Source organism: Diuraphis noxia, unplaced genomic scaffold (assembly GCF_037042655.1).
Source record: "Diuraphis noxia isolate RWA-SAM2 unplaced genomic scaffold, SU_Dnox_SAM2 contig0001, whole genome shotgun sequence".
Taxonomy (NCBI): Eukaryota; Metazoa; Arthropoda; class Insecta; order Hemiptera; family Aphididae; genus Diuraphis; species Diuraphis noxia.
The window spans coordinates 92,033,654-92,049,660 of NW_028301711.1; the positions used below are offsets into that span (position 1 = coordinate 92,033,654).

General features: G+C 24.6%; 1 protein-coding gene across 3 annotated transcripts; it reads left to right on the forward strand.

Annotated features, from left to right (window-relative positions):
- Positions 1–385: 385 nt before the first annotated feature.
- Positions 386–7,195, forward strand: mTerf5 (mitochondrial transcription termination factor 5). 3 transcript variants are annotated; one of them, XM_015519012.2, is made up of 9 exons: positions 386–517; positions 2,065–2,239; positions 2,834–2,931; positions 3,270–3,409; positions 4,554–4,875; positions 4,932–5,099; positions 6,244–6,488; positions 6,583–6,807; positions 6,869–7,195. In XM_015519012.2, the coding sequence occupies exons 2-9, from the start codon at positions 2,110–2,112 to the stop codon at positions 7,128–7,130; spliced, it is 1,590 nt and encodes a 529-aa protein (XP_015374498.1). In that variant the 5' UTR covers positions 386–517; positions 2,065–2,109; the 3' UTR covers positions 7,131–7,195. The 3 variants fall into 3 exon arrangements, with proteins under 3 accessions (XP_015374498.1, XP_015374497.1, XP_015374499.1); XM_015519011.2 differs by having other exon boundaries at positions 411–755; XM_015519013.2 differs by lacking the exon at positions 2,065–2,239 and having other exon boundaries at positions 413–755.
- Positions 7,196–16,007: the final 8,812 nt, after the last annotated feature.

Here is a 16,007-nt window from a genome sequence, read left to right on the forward strand (position 1 = left end):
TTTTTATACATTTTAAAAGTAATCTATGTTTACTAAATTGGCGCGTTACATATAATGCATTGGGATATTAGGAAACAAATTTAAAATTACTGGGAGGGCAAGTACCTTATCTTGGCAGGGAAGCCCATGTTGCTCAGTCTGGCGTTCTATTTACAAAATCATGACAAAATCTATTTTGTCATGGGTAAAAATATGTCTATGCTATGAACAATAGCTTCATAATTATATTATATTCTATATTTCTATTATAATATATTATAATTTAATATTTTTATAGTATCGACCGTATCAGCTGGTATCAGTGAACAGTCAACAAAACGTTTCCTTTCGTTACGTCCGTGAAAACACGCCTAATGATAACAATAATGTAATGAATATGATATCAGTAAGCTATTTACTATTCAGACGTACAACAGGAATACATGATACCGATTTCATTACTATTCTTACATAAGTAAATAGAAGTCGGACTTAAGCATTTGTTAGACCGTTTTGTCGCTGACATACTATTAATTAGGTAGTATTATTATTAATTGTGTTTTAACTTTATTCTATTGATCACAACTATTTAATGTACTTGTGAATGGTGTGCATCATCTTGCTTATTATCTTAAGTGCATGATTTTAAAATTTAATACTCATAAAAGATAATGGTGAATTTTATATTCACACGCTCAAAGTTCTTCACTATAATCAGTAGATAGTATTTCCATTTTACAATTCCACATCAAATATAGTTATTGGAATTCGTTGTTGTAAGTATATTGAATTGTTTAGCGAGTAGTTGATCGTTCAAGTTATTTAATTTATTTATTAATTTAAAACTAAAATTAAAAAATGATTAAAGAATTTTTGAAATTCTATATACTTTTCTTCGAGAATATATATATGAGTTATTAAAATGTTTAATAAACTCAAAATCTATGGCTAATTCATTTTAGTGAAACTTTAAGTTATTGACATCTCTCAATGGTCAAAATGATAAATTCTTGACAAAAAGATAGGTGTTCCAGTGTATTTCAACCTGATTTTTTTTATCCTTTAATGGCATTTATTGCTCCAATTTTATCTCGATAAATGGACAATGTCTTAGTGTGTACCTATATGTAATATTTATAAACTACTAATATTAATTATTAAATATAGTGAGTTCCATTTTATGTGATCTTATTGATTGTATGTAATTTTGATATCAATTGGTTCCAATAAACATTTTTTTAAAGTCTATATTCTTTTGCAACTTTAAATAAAATTAAAATAACACAAAAATTACATTCGCAATAATAAGGAAATAAACTATCAATTTTATTTCAGATTGGACTTGAGCGACTTGTTATTCGACTTTCATAACAACTAAAATTAAAACCCATATAGTTTACGTAATTTTTAGTTTCTATTTTTGGAAAAGAGTCCAATAATTGTTTTTAAAATGTTGTTTGTTAGTTTAAAAAAAAAAATAAATAAATGTGACTTCTCTTTGTGAATATTCTTTCTAATTATTCATAATGTAAACCTTTTTTTCTTTATAAATCTTTCCATTTGCTCAATGTAGTGTAAGAAAAAATATTGAAAAGAAGCTACAATAATTAGAACAAATTATACTAAATAATAGGATGTATATTGATATTTATGTATATTTGATATACTGATATGTTCAGAAATACAATAGGTAACTAATACTCATTTTAGCTCTTGGTCTTTTAATATTATTATTTATAAAATCAATAAAAAAATTTATTTGTGTATTACACAAAAAAGTGATTCAATTATCTGGTAGGTACATAATGATTCTAATAATAGGTAAATTTAATACTTGTAACATATGATCTGGTTTGGGTTATCTTTTCTGATTTCAATAAATGATTGACTATAAACCAGTAATTAATAAAAGCAAAACTCAAAGTGTTTAGTTATATCGGAAAGATTTTTAAAATAATAATAAGGTATACCTTAGAAATAAATAATATTATAAGTATTAACATTATATTCAACTAGGTACCTATTCACAATATTTAATTAAACAGGAGTATATTATAAATTTTATTATTGTCTCTTTATTTACAGTTGCAAATTAGTAATTCAAGTTGGATCTTTTAAGAATATTTTACAATGCTCCACAAAGTTGTAAAATTTAATTTGAACAAAATCTGTTTTCTGCAAAATGTTTATCAAAAATGTTGTTATTGTGCAACATTCAATGCAAAAAATGATGTAGTAAGATTTTTTCAACAAAATTTAGGTATTTATTTTTCAACATATTTACTGTAACATTGATAACTTGTTGCTTTTGGGTTAGAATAGAGGTAAATTGGCAATTGGGAGTCCGCGATCTGGATGCTAACCACAGAGGGAAAATAAATAATTCACCACCAAATATATTTTACTTTAATGCTGAATTTTTTTTCATTTTTCTCTGTGTAGATCCAAAATAACTTAGAACCTTAGAAATTAATTGTTGATTACTAGGTTTGATCCTCTGATAGAACAATTAAGAGGAAGTTGTACCCATGTACACTGCCTCTGTTTTACTAATGTATAATATATAAAATAATTAACCTATTATCAAATTTAAATGTAAAAACTTAATTGATGTAATTTTTGTGATTTATGATATTTTATTATTATGTGTTTGTAAGATAGACAACACATGCTGGAACGACTTCTTATTTATAATTTAGCTTTTATCTCATTTAAATATTTACATAATATAACTGGGGATCTTTTAAAAGACAAATACCATGTTTTGTTTTAAAAAAAATCTGTACTATTGTTTTATTTTTAAATAAAATGTACTGATTATAATATTAATTATTGTTATTGTTTTAATTTTTAGGTTTACACGAAAATGAAGTCCAGAGAATTTTTAAAAAGTATCCTTCATTTTGCAACAATAGTTATTCTTCACTGTCGGATAACTTCGCATTATTAAGGGTATATTTATTTGCAATAGAAAACAGTATATTTGAAGAGATTGTTACTAAAATTTTATATCCATTAGTTAATCAAATATATTTTTCATTACCCATTGGTCATGGAATTATATTAACTAAATAAATAAGATAATTTATAAACATTTTTTTTTATGAAGTTAATTTGTTTTTTAGTTAAAAAGGAGTAAGGTACTTTACAATTTTGTATCAAATTGAATTCTCGTAGATATTTTTTATTGATATTAATTTTGTGAATGTTTATAAATTATTATTTTCAATATCCAAAAATTAATAAATATTTGATTGTGATCATTCATTACTTTGTGTAACTTGTTTTAGAGTTTTGGGTTTTCCAAAGATGATATTATCAAAAAAATTCAAATATTAACACTACATTCAATCACTATTAAAAATTATATTATGCTTTTAGAAGAAGGAGGTTTTATTAAAAGTAAAATTGATTCGAAAACAATATTAAGGTAGTATACCACGTGTATGCATTTTTAATCACACACAATAGGTATTCTGTCCTGCTAATGAAGAATGCAGTAAGTTTCTTTTGTGCCATTTTGAGTAAAATTCATTTTTGTATTTTGTAATTATTGGTAGTTATATTTTCATAAATATTTAGTTCATTTTTTTAAATGCCTGATGAATGAAATAAAATTGTTCAATTTATTTTCAACTTTTATTTCACTAACATATTCTAATTTTGATATTCATGTTATCAATTATGCTATTAATTATTTACAATTATTTTTTTAGTAAAAATTTCATTTCACTGATATTTGGGTTGTATACAAATTCATTTTGTGTATTTTTTTTTTCAAAATCAGCAAAAAAATTAAAAACTTTGTATTATAGTCACAACAAAATATTATGGAAAACTATACCAAATATGTAGGTGGTGTAGCAGTGTACAACAGCTAAATCTCAAATATTATCAGTAGGTAATTTAAAATTGATTTATAAGATATTGAATAATGTGACTAGTTTCCTAAATAAAAATTCCATAAATATAAATAATGAGTAAGTGCTAAGTAAATTAGCTGTGTATGAATGAAGAAAAATTGCAATTTTTCTTAGTAATATGATTACAGTGGTTTTACTAAGCATCAATTATATATAGTCCATTTGCGACACTATTATTTTTATTTAACAATAAGTTTCTGAATAAATAACCATAGTTAAGGCATTTTAGTTAAGAAAAACGTGTTAAACTATCATAATATTATTATATGTAATACAGTATTACCTCGTTTCAATTTTTTTTTTTTGAATTTACGGCATTGTTTCTTAGCAGGGCAATATTAATCTATATCTATTTATTTTTGATAATCTTTGTTTTTAATTATCTCATTTCTTTTTTTATTGTTGATGGTCGTATTTTTAACCTTGCAAAATTAAGATTTTAATATAAAACATCATATTTCATCTAACTTCATAAATATTGTGTGTACAAAATTTCTTAAGATATATATATATATTGTAAAACTTCACAATTTTTATACTTAATTCCTTTTTAGTAGTAACTTATTATTTTAAAAAGATAAATAATTAGTTATTGGTTCAAAATTTAATATAATGTGTATATTAACTAATATGATTTGTTTTTTATTGTAGATTTAAATTTATATCTAAAAAATCTATTCAATCATTAAAAGATGAAAAGTTCATCCAGAAACATATTGATGTTGGACATAATATATTGTCATATATTCAATTTCCAATAGAATTATATCCAAAGAGTTGCAATGAGTCTCTTTCATGGAACCAAGTTCAGAAAAATATATTCAAATTATATGTTGGATGGAAAATTAAAATGGATGTGGAAAACATTAAATATGCACAAACTATTTACCATAGACTATATAATAAGAGTTACAGACTTATGGATAGAAGTATTGATATTTTACTTAAGGAATTTAATTTTACTGAAGAGAAGGTAAAGATTTAATTTTTTATCACTAATATTTAATAAAAAGTATTCATTTTTCACAGATTAGAAGACATTCTTATTTAATACACAGTGATCCTGATAACACACAAGCAATTTTAGATAATTTTAAAAATCTTTGTGGTATGGATACAATATTTATTTTAAGTAAGCATCCCAAAATAATTCTCACCCCATGGAAAACAATTGGACAAATAAGAAAACATTTTGAGGTACTTGAAACTAAGTATTTTAGTATTGTAATTCATTACATTAGTGGAGAAGATATCATGCCCATATGTTGTTGGCACCAACTCATAGCTTAACAAAATGTACCTTAAGTATTATTCTAATTTTTTGTGGTAAGTTTAAATATTTTTGTGAATTGACTTACTATCAAACTTATAACTAGTATTGTTAGTGTTTTCTTGGATCTTTTGGATCTAACGATAATTTAACTTTTCGTTAAGTTATGAGTATGGCTCAAATTTCATTACCACTTTTTTCTAACATAAGCTTTCCAAGATACAATCTTGTTACAAGTACACAATGCTGACAACAAACTTTGTATTTTTTGAGGTTTTAGTTAATTTTGAAACTTTTTTGCACATTATTAATTTATTTTATCATTTTCAATCTATTTCTATTAATATTAGGAAAAAAATATAATATATAAATACACATATTTTACTAATGTAATATGTAATCTTATTTTTAAATAAAAAGATTCTCAAATTTATCTTAATTATCCTGAATATAGTGCATGTGTTTTTGAAAGAATATTTAAAATTGAACCATAATTATAAGTGTGTAAAATATTAATATTTAAGAATGTTCATAATTCACTTAAAATTTAAAATTTGTAAAAAACCCATTGAGAGTATGAATGTTCTTACTTTTAAGTTTGATAATAGATTAATTAACTTTAATATTTAAGCTAACAACTCAAAATTGGATTTGCTGGGCATATATTTTTGTGTATTATAAGTTAGTAAGACAATCACAATTAATGAGATCACAATGTTGTCCTCTTAAATAATATACCTTGTGTATGATTGAATGAATAATGTACATGACATGTCGATTGTTATTGCATAAATAAATTAGTATATTGCGATTGAAAATAGTCTGAAGAAATATTAATCTTTGCTGTCCAAGGATAGAAAAATAATTTCATCTATTATTTGGTATAGTAAATAATAAATTCTTTATAAGCTCAGAAACTAACATAATATTTTGGGGATAAAAATCATATTAAATCAATACATAGTATACCTATTCATTTTTATTAGTCATGAATTTAAAATCATTATTTCATTTATTATTGTACAATAATTTTGTTTAAAACATTCTAACTATAATATTTTTATGTAACAGGATTTTGGAATTCCAGAGTCTTCATTGGCTAAAGCACCAGAAATCTATACATTAGGAAGTAATACTATTTATGAAAGATTATGTAAGTTAAAAGAAACACCAGAGTTGGCATCATTTATAAACAATCCACAAGTTGCTAGACTCATTTATTACTATACAAAAGTAAATTCTCGTTTGACATACTTACAAAGCAAAAATTGTATTTCATTGAATTTATTGGTCACAAACAACAATTCATTTAACAGGTTATTAGATTTAAATTTTGTTTTTATATTATAACTCCCTAGTTTTATAATATTTAATAATCTTCAGTAAAATGTATTTTGTCATGTTTAACAGATTTAATTGCAATGGTAATGACAAAGGGAAAACCAATGATATAATGATATATTTGACAAAAGAATTGGGAGAAGACAAAAATAAGTTACGTAAATTATTAGAACGTCATCCTTATTGGCAGTATATTTCTTTGTTAACAATACGAAAAACTTATGAATTTCTCAAAACGAATAATTTCACTAAGGACCAGTTATGCCATTGCTCACAGATTTTATTGTATCCAGTGTAATTATAACTGTTTGAAAGAGTATATTATTGTTTTTAAATATATTTGTTGGATTTTTAGGGATAAAATTAAAGATGCTTTGGTATCCACTCAAAATATGAAGAACGTATCCTATCTACGGGATGTGTCTGGATCTATCAAATCTGAATATTTATTACCACTAGTACTGTATAATTTAGAAAAGGATTGTCATTTCTCAGGTGATGGTGTCTGGAATACAAATGATCAAACTAAAAAAATTCCATTGACAAATTCTCCTAAAGTCACGTTTGAGGACACAGAAGAATTAGATCATGAACCATCAACAAAATTACTTGGATAAATTTTATGGTTAAATTAAAATGTGTTTATGATATGCAATAAATATAAATGAGATTTCACAATGAATTGCCAACATTAAACATGTTAACATATTATTTATATGTATTGTTGTAATAGGTATTAATTAATTAAAAGTTACTACACATAATGGTGATTTAAAAATTGCATTAGTATGCTTAATCTTGCATTCAACCAATCTTTATCAGTTTACTCATATGATGAATTCCAAAGTTTATATTGCTTGGAAATTCTGTATGTCGGAGTTTAGATTTGTTTTTATAGAGAATGTGTATTTAATTCTTTAACAAATTTCACTCAAATAAAAATAGCGGGTAAGTAGGTTACCTACTGTAAATTAAATTTCTAAAAAGTCGCTGTGTTAAATTTGAATTCAAAAATATAAAATTAATTCTTTACGAAGATGGTCTGTCCTCCAGTATCCTATATCATTACTAAATATATTTTATTATATAATTATGATCAAGTAATTTGTTTTTATTATTAGGCATTAGTACTTAAGAAGGTTAAATTAATATTTGCCTATAGAATTGCATTTAAAAAGCGTCATGGTGTGTATAAAATATAATAAACAAAAAACTTTGTTTTAAGTACTTAGGAATAGTATTTTTAAATTACAACGAAAGTACTAAAATCTTTATTCTTTGTTTAAATATCTAATTTCGTCCAAATATGAACTTAAAAACTATGTTTATATACATATTTTTTTAGATTTTTTGGTTACAGTATTAACTACTTATTTGGTACTTAGTTTTAAATTTAAAATTTGAACTTTAAAAAAAAAGCTGTACCAATGTATTTTTAACATTTATATCATGCTATTGTAACAATATACAAGGTTTATTTGAACCAAAGATTAAAATAGTCAAAATATTTTGAAAATTTTATCAAGTAGGTAGTATAATATAATAATGATATTTATTAACCAATTTTTTTTTACTCAACGCCCCTTTTAGATTTTCATAAATCATTCCTCCCCTCAGACAAATTAAAAATAAATAAATTATAATCAGGCATTTAATTAAACTAAAAGACAAAACCCTATAAACAATTTTTATTTTTATATACTAAATTCTTAATGGTTTTCAACTTTAATCATTAAAAAAAGTTCATGGGGTATCTACCTTGTTTAACCACCATTGCAAAATACTAGCATAGATTATACAAAAATGTAATATAATACTAATTAATAAAAGAAACAACATCATAATATTGTAATAAGTAATTGTAATAGATAACCAATAAAGATGATTTATTACTTAAGGTGGTTGGTGAATGCATTTCACCTCCTCACCCTATATTTATTTTTTGTTACACACGTATCTAATTAGTAACTAACTAATTTTAATACTATACTTATACTATAGTTATATTATGTTGTCATATTATCTTATCTGAAACTGGAATAAAGTCTGGGTTTTATCGAGATAGTTATATAATGGCAGTAGGTACCTAGTCATCCGTCTCCCATGATCAGTGTAAAGTTAGATGACACTGAAGCTATGTGTATTACATAGTCTTGTAGTGTGTGAGTGTTTGTGTATGTGTGGAGAGCGGGGCTTCCATACCAGTATACTATACTATGTGTTAATTTAATAGAAAACATACATTTTGAATTAAACTTAAAATATAGTTGTACTATAAATTAATAAAATATATTAGAAATTACCTATAATAATTTATCCTAAATATTCTTAAAGGTACAAGAAAGGTTTCGATTTTATATTGAAATATTATTAACATTCAGAGTTAACTCCCCATCAATAAAGTTTCCAATATATTTTCAAATTACAAGGATTAAGGGTGGTTATAGCTTATTGTAAAACTTTCTTCTTTAATACACCATATTTATTATTTTAAGAAATGCAATTGCAGAAAAGGAAAGCTTATAAGGATTTTCGAAGTAATTGTAGGTAGTTCTACCTACTAATTTTTATAAGTATGTAGCTAGGTACCAAGTTCAATTAACTTACTACACTTTGAAGTCTTCAAATTCATAGTTGGCCTTGGCTGTTAAACTATTGTTGAATACTGTCATAATTTATAAATTATAAGTTACTATTCATGACTATGTTTATATAGGTATATACTTATATATAGAAACAAACCTGCTATATATTAAGCAAATATATTTACCAAATCCATTTTTAAATAAAAAATTCGAAATTTAAACTAAAATTATTTGCAAATGACCTGTAAAATTACTCGAGTAAATAAGAGTTATTATTTGATACCTGAGGCCCCCAGTATAGGTACCTACTAGTAATAATGTGCTAATATATAGATAGCCAGATAGGTTCCCCATAATCATTTTTACTGTGTATTTTAAATATTTACTTTGGTTAATCTTTAAAGATATACACATTATTTCATTATGTATAGGTAGGTATCTCAGTACCTACCAAAGTATATACAGAATTACAGACTGAGCATATATAACCTCGATGGGTACCAACATATGAATAATAACTATCGAATGAGAAGTTGCAGGATATATGTTGTAAATTGTAATATTGTACATACCTATACCTATTATGTGTTGACCATTTTTTTTTTTTACGATATGGAAATTTTAATATATTGGTAAAATATAAAAATATATAGATCAAACACCACTGAATGGTTTCTAATTTAAAATTTTATTACAAATTACCAATTATTAGCTATTATATAGGTTATAGTCGTAATTATGAAATACGGAAATCAAAATCCAGTATATTATGATTTATGAGTAGGGGAGGGGTGGAGGGAATGAATATAACAGTAATTAAATAAAACGTAGGTACGACGCGTTCGTAGTTGTATATATTTTGTATGTCTTGTATAGTTGTATGATGAGTTTTCTGTAGTATACCAATATAATACTTGTACATTTTTTCACTTGGTCACACTCGTATAGTTTAAAAGTATCGATACCTACTATACATTATATAGGTACAGCAATACAGTGAGAGTGTTGAGGTGATAAATAGTCAATAGCGGTCCTATTCGTGAAAATTCCTATAAACGTTGCATAGGCGTACGACTGTTTTTATGGTCCAAACTTTAGCCATTTGAGAACCGTTCTCACATTGAAAATCTGACAGGAAACTTTTCGAATTTCCATTTGGAATTCCCCTCGAGAGATATTTGCGATCCCCGTTCACGCTTTCGTATTCTCGTTTGCAGTTAAATATCGTTTTAAATATTATTATCTGACCAGTGAATGCCTCCCCACAAAAAAAAATAGTATAATATTTTGTGATTGTCCATGTAAAAACCAACGACCAATCGTTAGTTTTTTTCTTCTTTATCTCTTCGCTGGAATAAAGCAATTGGATTATTTGTTCTATCGTTTAGATTTTAAGTGGACAGAAAAAACTTTTATTTTTGTAATACATTTTACTATGCTTGTATCATATATTAATACGATCATTATTTTAATATTCAGAAAAGAGATATCAAAATATTAAATAATAATGTGGGTATTATGTTATTGTTAATGTTGTAAAAAATGTAAACGAACGAATTCGATTAGTAATCCACACAACTTACCTTGAATAGTGTTTTTTGAGCCACCGACCATTGTTAATGTAATAACGATAATATTATGTTTTACATTTGGTGAAATAAATAGATTGAATATAATTTATTCATTTTTTATTAAGTGATTTTGTTCATTGTAATTTGCAATATGTGATTGAGAACAAAAACATGATATTTTATATAATATTGATTAGATAACCTTACATTTATTTATTATTAATTAAAATTGTTAAATTAAATCATTAACCAATATAAGTTAAGTATTTAGAACATGATAATATGAAAGCTAGTAGGTACCTGCCTACTAAATATAAATACAGAGTTAGAATTGAATAGGTTAGATGGATATTTTTAAATCAACTAACGTACTAACCACAATATTTTAAAAAGATAAAATCGTTAGATATTCAAAAAATCGCATGTGATTTAACATGATGATACGAAAATAATTAGTAAATACATGATTTAAATGTTAAAGGTGAGTCATATATTTTTCTTAATAGGTATAAATTCAAAAAAAAATTATTTTTTTGATTTATTTACATCAAGATACAAATATTTGTTTTTTTCCATAACAATAATTATTTCTATAATAATTTAAACTCAACATAGTCTAAAGTACATATATATAATATTATATTTTATTGTAAAAAAAAAACACATTTAATATTGTAATTTTAAACTGGATAAAGCTAAACACAAATATATTTTATAGAAAAGGACTTAATATGAAACTACATAAAAAATTTTCAAGTTTAAGAAATATATATATTTTTTAAACTTCTTTTATGACAAAAAATGGGTTAATGTTTAGTACCTACTTTACAAGGTATAATCATTTTCACTGGATGATAAATTGATAATCCTTATTTTTTTTTAAAGAAGTCCATTTATTGCATGACAATCGCGCGGGTACCTATCATCATTAATTTATTATATTTACATATTAAAGTTTTTGGTGTGTATCTAAACATTAAACGGAATAAAAATTCAGATAAAAACCACAAACACAATTTATTATGATTTCTACAACAAAAATTTGTTATAGTCTACAATTCATAATTACGAATATGACAGAAAGGTATATTATTTTAAAATGTTTGATGTAGGTATAATTTTTTTTAAATGTTCATAACTAAATACGTATGTAACTGTGTAAGTACCTAGGACCTAGGTAGTAGCTGTAGGAACCAAAAATTATTATTAACTCTGTTTTTGTGCACATCAAAAGAAGATATTGTGTCATTTTTTTACTTTGATGATGAAAAAAACGACAATTTTCGAGTGTGGGCATTTCTAGACTTTGTGTTTACGTATATAAATTACATTTCAACAATTAGGATACCTATATAATTTATTATAGGTACCTAGTAAAACCGAAGTATATTTTTTTACAATATTAGAAATTATGATATTTATAATCGGAAGTTTATATATATTTTTCCACCAATTAAGTGGTTAGAAATAAATTTGATTAATTAATGCGAATAATAAGTAAGTTATTTTTTAAAAACCCATTACAATTCACCATGTTAATATTTATAATCATGTACTATATACAATTTTCCTTATTTTAAAACCTATTCAAATTAAACTAAACTTTGTGTTATATATAATATATTAATATATTATATACCCTCTATACTGTAATTTTTAAATTAATTTTTTGTTCCCAGAAAATAAGTACCACCTACTCATGAATTTAAATTTTAAGTATGAATTTTGAATGGGGAACTAAATAATATCATTGATTATAAATAATATAATACCACTTAAATACCCACTATAGTATTTGTAATCAATTATAAAATGTAACTCGCATTTAAAATAACATAATTTTCACGATAATTTATGACTTAAACATTAAAATTGCTTTGATTTGAAATCATATAAATTAAAATACCTATATGCACACTATCTAATACCATAAAAAATTATAACTTATAATACGTTTTAAGAAATAAAAATGAGCTAGAAAATGTGTATTTTATAAATTTGTTATCTATGAGACAAACTATAGTATGTAAAATAAAAAGTAGGCAGGTAGGTAGGTACTCAACACTTTTTAAATAAAGCTGTAAAATACTATTCCGCTACTAAATAATACATTTTCTGTTTATGAAAGGTATATTATTCATCATGAGTTCAATTTGACAGTAACTTAATAGTATAATATTATTATGTACCTACCCTAAATTAATTAATATGAGGTTAATTGGTTAATAAATAACTCATTTTCATAGTTGTTGATTTCCACGATCGCCATTATTTAGTGCAACTAGGAGAGATGCAGTGAAGTTATTGGGGCCATTAGTGTCAATGAGTTCTAAATTTCCCTTTGAAGAGTAACTAAATTTATATCAAAAGGTACTCGATTTATTAAATTAATTTTCTCAGCGGTGTTATTAATTTATAATTTTTAGAAATGTAATACCATTTAGCGATCCACTTTTTACAATATTATGATATTACTAGAGTAGCAAACATTAATAAATTATTATAAATTAATAAATACATATTACAATAATTGCAACTCAAACAAATAGGATATTATATAAAGTACTTACCTTGATAATATTAATTATGTAGGTAAGTAACTTGTTATTTAAATCAAATTATGTTTCTTGATGAATTGGTTTTATTTATGTTTTCAGAACGTATAAGCTATTTTACTTGGCAAAAGTGTAAAATACAGTGATACAATATGGATAACATGAATTTAATGGAAATGTATGTAAATGTCATGTGTTAAATATATAATTTAAAATGCTATAAAATCAAAAAATGTAATTAGGGATGCCACAAGGATGTAGTGACAAACGTGATTCGAATTAAGTTATTTGTTGATTACCTACAATTACCATGATATCCTAAGTAAATAAATTATTATTTTTAAATGTTTTATACGTCAGATAGATATTCATATTTAGTTTAGAAAGGTTCAATATGCAGATATCTGTTATATTATGTTATAAATTCTTATAATTCACAATATTATTAAGGAAATATTGTGAACTCTTCCAAAGAAAATGTGCGTAGTATTTGGTTTAAACATTTGACATGGAAACATTTAGGACACACTCAAAAACATTTAAAACTAATTTTAGTAAATGCTCGACCTTTTATTATATGACGCAGAATTATTAATGTGAACAAATTATTCTTGTATGACAGTAAGGTCTTATAGGTTGGGATTGGGGTAAGGGCTTACCCGAGGGACGTTTCCAAAGAGATAGTGAAACAAAAATGGTATTATATTAAAATGTTGACACAAACAATAGTCACGTAATAACGTGGTAAACGATTGAAACCATAATTTCAGATGTCTGCCTCTATGAGAAGATTTATTTCGTAACATTATTTCTACAACAACATAAAATACACGTCTTAAATTTCTGAAATTTAAATTTCTATTTCTAATTGAACCATTATGGTTTTAATTCTTTGGAAATAAGGGTCGCATGCTGTCAATTGGCTGAAGTTCGGAGCTCATTGTTTTATTGCGTTATAATACGTTTTATCATCATAAAGCACCTTCTAGAATTTAATTTAAAGTTTTTAAGTAAACGGATAGAGACATATTTTATTATAATTTATATGAACCAGCATGTAATTTTCTAAGAGAACATTATGTCTACCAAAATGAGATTCCAAAATGAGGGTTGACGTATGTACAGATAATACATCATTATCTATATGTAAGAGTAGGTAGTGAGTACCTAGTCATCGATCATATACAATATCATTAAATTCTAAAATTGTTCTGTAGAATTGTTCATTTGTTGTGTCAAAAAATAATAAATGTCTGTAACTGACACAAGTAACGAACATTTTCAACAAATAGTAATTCAAAAAATAGCTGTGTTAAGCGTTTAGAAAAATGTATCAACAAAAACATAAGAAATAAAAATCTTAGTGGGTACCTGTTCTCTTATGTTTTGATTATAGTAAAATATTTATCAACGATGTTCTGTCCAAATTCTGGACCCTCTATATAGTTAATACCAATCTGACTAGTGATTTTTCACATGCTATTTAGGTGAATGTTATACCTACCACTTGGTTGTTTTAATAAAACGATGGCATAAAAAAAATGTTGAGATATTAATGATTCAAAATACGTTACATACCTACCTATCATCTACCAACATTTAATTTGTCTCATGGTTTATTTCTAAAAGTTGTTAATTTTCACGTGTGCTTCAAAAGTTGAAAAGTAGATTTACAAAACTGTCATGAGGTTTGAGTAATTTTGAAAATATTTGAACAAAAAATATGTCTCTCCCGTCACGGTTGTCTAGAGAAATGTCATAATAACGCGCGCCTTGCTCGTTATGTAAATATTCCGAGTCCACTTTTTGCACCTCTGAATAATTACTACTATCCGTAGTTTTGCTATGTTGAATATTTCATGTGCATAAAAAATGTTGTACCTAGGTACTTAATATAGAAAATGTATGATGTATTATCTTTTATTGATATCAAACTACCTACTCTGACCAGACATAGTAGGTACTGTTAAATGGAATCACATGATTAGACGAATACATTGTTTATATACTAGGTAGGTACATAACATTGCGCACGAAAACCGATGACCTACACGATTAAATGATGCAATTTCACAATTATTCAAGTGGTCGAAGTTGTAGTTATTTTATTATACATATTGTCATAAACAGGATGCTTCCAAATTGAATGAAATAAATATAGATACCTACCTACCCTATAATTATTTTCATCAATAATTAATTGTGTTATAAAATTGAAACATTCAATTAGTCTATTCAACAATGTTATTTTTAATAAAATATGTATTTTCGTTATGATTTCAAACATGAATATTATTATGTTATTTTAAATTGTTTTTTTTTTTGTTTTAGAAAATGTATATTAATTGTAATTGTGTGCCTTGCAATGTAATTTTAAAGTACCTTATAGGTAACCTTATAACTTAATAACAATACAATGAAATACCTATATATTATAGATATAAACTGCACTAAGTTGGTATTGTATTATTATATTAATATTATGAAAACAAATATTTTTTATTATATTAATATACCTACTTATTATATGATACTATACTTAAATATTAAATTTGTTTAATTTATAATTCCTTAGGTATATCAAAGATATAAAATGAAAATTTTTACGTTTTTCAACATTCAAGATTCAAATTTTTTAATATAGTATTTATTTTTTACTGAATAAAGTATTTATATATTATGATACAAAACGTGTATTAATGTGTATAATTTTTTCAACCCAATACGTTAAACAAAATTTGTTAATTACCATTTCAAATGACTAAAAACATGTTAATTGTAAT

Bases quoted from the DNA above. Each gene is read 5' to 3' on its own strand.
- mTerf5 (XM_015519012.2), top strand. From the start codon at position 2,110: ATGCTCCACAAAGTTGTAAAATTTAATTTGAACAAAATCTGTTTTCTG. The intron at 2,932-3,269 runs GTATATTTATTT...AACTTGTTTTAG, and splicing joins ATAACTTCGCATTATTAAGG to AGTTTTGGGTTTTCCAAAGA. The intron at 6,808-6,868 runs GTAATTATAACT...TTGGATTTTTAG, and splicing joins CAGATTTTATTGTATCCAGT to GGATAAAATTAAAGATGCTT.